Source organism: Sprattus sprattus (genome assembly GCF_963457725.1).
Source record: "Sprattus sprattus genome assembly, chromosome: 16".
NCBI classification, from domain to species: domain Eukaryota; kingdom Metazoa; phylum Chordata; class Actinopteri; order Clupeiformes; family Clupeidae; genus Sprattus; species Sprattus sprattus.
In genome coordinates, this window is record NC_137914.1 from 11273014 (window position 1) to 11279823 (window position 6810).

A 6810-nucleotide genomic window follows, 5' to 3' on the forward strand; every position below is an offset into this window, starting at 1 on the left:
AGCAACAATCAAAGAGAAAATTACGATGTTACGAAATATTTTGTGTCCGTCCAGCTTGACATCTGAGGGCTCTTTCATTTAATTCTCAATAATGAAGAAATTATTTCATTAGACAAAAGGTGGTTGGCACATAAAGCGGAAAAAAATCATTAGACATACTCAAAATAACGGTTTTATGAGATGTGCGTCGATATGATGCTTTTTTCAGATAGCAGGTGGTCAAGAGCTCGGACATGATGTCATCTGCAGCTATCACACCGTAGACAGTCCAAAACGAAATGTAGGCTGAATGTCAGTCGTGCTCTTTAGTGACTCAAATAATGTACGACACACGCTTAAATTGCAGCTGGAAAAAACGCCCAATGTATTTACGAAGGCAAATGTAAAACCCAGACCGGATAAGAACGCTACCTTGAGTTAATACATTCTGTTGTATTACGCCTTACTGTTGGTCCCCAATACAGTAATTTACTATCTGGTTTGAACACACACTTAATGGCAACTAAGACAATCGTGTTGTTTGAATTTCCAGTAGGAGGCAATGCAAGACAACATGGTGGAAGCAGAACCTTAAGATCGTACTCCAAGAGCAGATGACATTGGAACACGATGCAGTCCAAATCAGGGTCAGGTGTATGTCTTAGTAAAAGTAAGCGAATACATGAGACAGTAGGCTTAATATTTGAATTATCCGACCTTACTCATTATTCCTAAGATCATTTCCAAGCCTTTCTGCAACGTTTAAAATGCTCATGACAATATCGTTGAACAAACGGTTAAAATAACGATTTAAGATGTATAGATAGACATAACATTACATTTGTGGATCAATTTAGAACCTCAATTACTCCAAACCTTGATGAATGTTCTGTGAAGTGTTAAGTTATCCAATAGCTATTCTATATTTAGAAAATCTATATGATCTTGCCATTTGATCTTTAACTCTTAACTAAGAGTCCCACTTCTTCATCTCTTACCAATTTCTTGGTAAATGAACAGTCCCATGGGCAAGTCTTTGACAGTTTATTACAAAGATGTTGACAATCCTTAAAAAAAAAACTGCTTCCCCCCAATATTTTAGATAGCCAGTGACACTGACAGGTTGACACACATACTTCAGACTAACCTTTTGTAATTCCTGTTCCACACTTGTATTGAACGAACAGTGCAAATAGAATTTGGTCAATATCATGTTTACAGTCGTTTCATCTGAGTCCACCTGCTTGACTCCGCAACATTTACAAGGAAAAACACCCAGTGTGTGGGGGGGACTATTAGATAGAATCCAGTCTCCACTTTGTGTATGAAATGATATACAATTTGTGAGGCTTTGAGGGTATGATTAACAGCAAGGAAACACACCATCCAAGTTATTCAAGGAGGAACATCACAAGTGGGGTTTAAGTTTCAAATAGCATGACAGACTGTAATATGTTGTACAATATTTCTTACAGGCGATGTTCCAGCTTGTGGTTCAAAAGGGAACTGATGTAATACACTAGGTTGAACACTACAACAGGGTACTTTAACAGTTGTTTTGAGATTTACTTAAGGCAGCATATCCAACAGCACTACTGTTATGGACACCTTTCTGTGTACAATAAAAGACCCTTGGTGGCCATTTTAGTCCTACATAATCATACTACCAGCTGAATCAAACAATGAGGGTTTGGACAAAAAATGTTAATCATATCTCCTTGCATCTCACATTGTATTGCTTACAAGATGAAAAACTGTACAACGTACTGTGCAGTACTTCAGAACAGGTCAAAGGTATTCATAGTTCATAGTACAACAGAACAAGTTAAAACAGATGAGAAAATAAGCAAGTACTGTATCATTGTGAAGAGCTCTGTACAACAGTATGCATATCAACCTTCAGTGGAACCATGGGTGAGTTTAGAGAGAGACCTGCAAGCAGAGGCCATAGCGATTAAGATTTGTCCACTTATTCTGGTCTTCCCCTCGTTTTCAGATTGTAAACTGTTCAATCATGACTCTCCCACCGTTTTTAATCCAGGGTTTATTCCAAATCTGGCATTTCTGGAGGAAAACAAAACACAAAATATGTTGTTCATTTCCAAAATGCATATCTAATACTTACACATCCATCATTATAACTAGAACCCAAATGAAGAATGACACTTACTTTCATCATCACTGTCTGCCTCTTCCTCCTAGATTGAAAATGACAAAATACATTTTAAAACTCTGCTGCCTGCTTACGGGCAGCTGTGACAACCAACTGCATACATTCATGTCTAAAATCGAGGAGATATTGCATTTCATGATTTATACAAGACTGTTGAGGGAAAACACATTGGTATAGCTTGAAATTGGCACTGGTCAGTTTGTCAAGAATCATCTTAAAAGTTGTCGCTTACTATCAGTTGTTATTCTAAGCTCCTGGACTTGTAGGTTTAGGGCTTAACTATTTATATTTTCTTTACCGGTGAATTGAATGGCTTGTCGATAATACTGTTACTGGTTGTTTTAATTGAGCTTTGTTAATTAGCCCAATTCATTGTTATATAGGCTAAACTCTCTCAGCCTCTTTCTCGAGAAAAAAAAAAAACAAGTAAGTTGTGTTCATGAGCACCGGCTTCTAGCTGTCGGCGCCTCTGCTTAAGAGTACAGCAGCGCATATTTTCAAGTCTAACCATTAAACAGATCCAGTTTAATTGCCACAAGAGTTGTCATTCTTGTAATAAAGATCTCATTGAGGAACACGCTGTGTTTTCTCTTTTTTCACTGCATTTTAATAAAGCCTATAAATACTGAATTGTAATATAAAAATTGTAATGATTAATCGAAAATCGATCGTTAACTCTCCCGACGATCGATTAAGACAATTTAATCGAATGCCCATCCCTAGTAGATATCACTCAGTAAACTGCTGAAACTTACTTCTTCAACTCCATCTAGATCTGGCATTCCATCCTCTCCTCCCATACTGTTCATCATCTGCAAACATAATGGTCATTGTAACTCTGAATATGGCAATTAGTAAGAATAAAAACATGATTTTGGCATCCCCTAGTGTCAGATACCTCCTGTTACAGTAAACGTTCTATACCTAATGGTAAGACATTCATTTGCTCGTATTAGTTGAACTTTCAATTAATTCAAAAACGCACAAAAATAACGTGTCAGACTATTTATAAATCAGAATCATTACTGTTAAGCAATCCTTCAAAATTATGGGACTTCTGAAGTGAGCATTTCCCTATTAAACTGTTCCAGAATTTGTTCAAAAGTGGCATTTAGGCATGTACACTATATAAAGTCTCTTAAAAGGTATGGAAAGCATGTAGCAAATTCACAAAGACAGCAATACAGGATTCTTTGTGAATGTCCAGTGTCCAAAAACAACACCAGTACAATATGCACATAGACAACGTTAACATTTTGTGCCAACATTAATCAATGTCTGAATTTTTCTGATAAACAAATGTTAAACAAGGTCATACATTTAAAACCAAAAATCAGAATGCTCACCTCTGAGAAACGGTCAAAATTTTCATGTTCCTCATCAGAGTCCTCCTCCCAGTCTTTCCAGTTGTTAAAGTCAACGCTGAGCCAATTCAGCTTTAATGTGAAACACAATCACCTTAATATTTGGGTTTAAGTAATCAAGGCAAATATTTTTGATTTGCCATCTTAGAAATTAAGTGGAAACTGTAACAAACCGCAATGCAAGGGTGGTGTCATCTGACAGACATCATTGCTCACTTACCTTAGCTTTTTCTTTTGTCATTCTTGGCCATTTTTTCCCAGCCTCAACTTTTCGTAAACAACACAACACTGATCGGTCTGTGCGTTTGTGTTTGGAATCCTGTGAACAATAAATACGAACCATGAACCATCCATTTAATGATTAAATCAAAACATAGTTTTTTTTTTTTTTTTTTTAAAGGGCAGAGCTTACTTTTTGATCGATTGCTTCAAACAGGTCAATTTCATTTGAATGCTTGACCTGGTCAGTCCCACCTAGACAACTAAAGAGCAGAATGAGGAAATAAGTCACAGACTATATAAAAATCACCAACTCAGATAAGGACAATAGGCTACTAAAAATATGGAGAAAAAAAAATCATGTTTAAATTTCAAGTTACCTAAAGGCAAACTTTGACTTTTCAAAATTGACTTCAACATCCTTGCTGTCAGCAATGCAGAACTCAATGAAGACGCAGTCCCGTCGGTCATACCACTTGGCTGTTGCTGGATGCCTGTTAAGTTTCAAGGGTCAAATGAGAGTACTATCAATGAATGTGGAGTGCAAAATGTCAGCTGCAAATGATTTAAGGCACGGAATTAGAGTGCTTAAATTAAAGGCAACACTGATCTAAGTATGCACAGCATAAGCATGGCATTGGCCATCTGTACTTGACAGGTGGCCTATACCGGTGAGACAAAGGTTCTGCATCAATGTACCACTACAATGACTATCAAATTGTAATCAAGAGGCCCCTTGTCACTTCACCAGGCTGAAGCTGTCCCAATATCTGTGCAATATAAGCCATTACTACGACTGGAACTGTTCATCACTTCAGACAAGAGACACCAAAAACTATAATGGTTGAGAAACCATTCAAATTCGCACGACATAAACCATGCAGGATGACATCAGTAAGCGTTATTCACGTTCTCCAAAGTTACATAGGGGTAAACATCATATAATTCAATGTGGCTAGATAGGCAGCTATATCTAAAGCGCTCATATGTTAGTGTGATTGTCAATAACTACAATAAATACCAACGTTAAAATAACAAATGTTAGTCACCAACACGTCAGTTTGTGACAAAGTCCCTCGCAAAGACGCTTGCTAGCGCGTGGCTAGCTAATGACACTTGCAGGTGCACAGGCACCAGCTAGCTATTTAGGGATCTAGCATGCTAACGTTAGCTAGCTAATTAACCAATAGAGCCTAGCTCGCTAGCTAGTTAATCCTTGAGACGATGTCCAGCAATCAACGACTTTAAGCAGATGTAACCACATTAGTTTCATAGCTAGCGAACTTTCAAAACTTTGCGCATCTTCTTAGGTACAACTTATTGGCACCCAAAGCATCTCGTGCGTAAGCCGACATGCGAACGTTACCGTGAACTTACCTCATTCATTCGCCACCAGGCTGACATGCTCTGCCTACCCAATACGCTAACAAGCTAGCACGCTAAATTGCTGGTCGAATGTTCTCGTTCAGATGACTTGCTAATGTTATAACCAAAGTCGTTCACTCTCACTGTAGTTACCGTGTTCACATCCACCTCGACTACACTTGTTGGCCGATTTTGTTAGCTTTCTAAGGATCCTAGCTACGGTAGTGTGAAATATGACTCTGCAACACAGAGATCAGCAACTAGCTAGCCGGTTAGTTTAAGATTAGGTTGGCTTCTTAAACGTGCTAGGTATCTATGCCGACCCAAACAAGCCAAATACTTGCTAGCATGATCACAGACATGCCTGGAATACTATAAGCTAACGTTAGCGGTCCCATCGGGGATTGCCAACTGCGGATCGACCACAAATGATCATGGCACACAAGTGTACAATTTCCCCTTCCAGTTACATGTGGCTTATAGAAGCAAGCACACTTACGTGCTGACCAAGTATATGACAGGGCCTTGCTGGCTAACGGTAGCGCTCACTAAATTCCGATGCCTTGCGTTAGCTCACGTTACCCTCCCGCCTTTCATTTCACCCGATCGCTAACTAACAAGTGTGCAGAACTAGCATGCTTGCACAACATCCAACAATTCCACTCTTTATATCAAATTACTTTGCTTTTGAGTACGGATCTCCTTAATTGCATTGTCTATGAAACACACGTCAACGTCGATACTTACATATCTCTGTAATAAATAGACAGTTATCTTTGGAATGACAAATTTCTTCGGAGATAGCCACTCGGGGATTCCGATTGAATGGTCTGTGGAAGAAAAGTGGGTGGGAACTAAAGCGATACACACGATGCAATGCCACCCTCTTGCTGGACGTTTCTGGAAGTTCTCTAACGAGATAATCTTGATACTGTCGTGGATGAAGGAAGGATGCCCCACGACTCACATTTGATCAGAATTCATTAAATACAAATATGTTAACCCTTTGAGCTTTGTGGTAGAAGGTGATTTTACAACAGTGCCAGTCTTCACTGGTAATTTTGTTTCCTTTTTCAATCGACATAAAACAACCTGAGTTACCTATGACCGTGTACTTTTCTATCAGTTCTGTGTTTCCTTCATAGCAACACTAGCATATCCTTGCAGAAGGCTTCACTTTGTATAAGCTACTGTAAGCGTTGCGTAGTTTACACAATTACAGTGCAAGGAAACACAAAATATGAAGACATATTCCATCTCCCTTTTCATTGTGGGAAATGGCAGCTAACATCTTTAAACTACATTACATGCACCTCTTTCTACTCATGCTCTTAATTGAGCATAGTCCACCAACAGATACTTTCCAGATGGTTTGTCTTTCAAATTGTTCACTGAACAAATAACCAACCCCACCATCCAAATAAAGTGACACCATTGTTTTTTTAATAGGAAAAGTACAGAAAAGCAGTTGCCTAGTGTTTCTCCCTGGTCACATGACACGAATTGCATGGCAGCCTATATTGCCTGAGCAACATATTATCTGCTTCATCTTCTAGACTTGTAAGAACCTGATGAGATTAAGGATGATGAAGCTGAGCAGTATAACCTAAATGCTATGTGTTACTACAGTTAACTGCAGGATAGTTCTTGTGTAGCTAAAATCACCTGTGTAGAGCACCTAGTGGCTGCTGTGAATAGGGCATCTAACAA

General features: G+C 38.6%; 1 protein-coding gene across 2 annotated transcripts; it reads right to left on the reverse strand.

The window, feature by feature from the left end:
• Window positions 1-1009: 1009 nt before the first annotated feature.
• On the reverse strand, window positions 1010-5963 carry ptges3b (prostaglandin E synthase 3b (cytosolic)). 2 transcript variants are annotated; one of them, XM_080854635.1, is made up of 8 exons: window positions 5848-5963; window positions 4116-4229; window positions 3929-3998; window positions 3737-3835; window positions 3499-3588; window positions 2908-2964; window positions 2150-2177; window positions 1010-2043 (listed from the first exon to the last, which is right to left on the reverse strand). In XM_080854635.1, coding segments are annotated over exons 1-8 (480 nt in total). In that variant the 5' UTR covers window positions 5850-5963; the 3' UTR covers window positions 1010-2023. The 2 variants fall into 2 exon arrangements, with proteins under 2 accessions (XP_080710761.1, XP_080710760.1); XM_080854634.1 differs by lacking the exon at window positions 5848-5963 and adding an exon at window positions 5113-5564.
• Window positions 5964-6810: the final 847 nt, after the last annotated feature.

Coding starts and splice junctions, on each gene's coding strand:
- ptges3b (XM_080854634.1), bottom strand. Junction 3,836..3,928: donor TTGAAGCAATCGATCAAAAA/GTAAGCTCTGCC, acceptor TATTGTTCACAG/GATTCCAAACACAAACGCAC. Junction 3,589..3,736: donor TGACAAAAGAAAAAGCTAAG/GTAAGTGAGCAA, acceptor TTCACATTAAAG/CTGAATTGGCTCAGCGTTGA.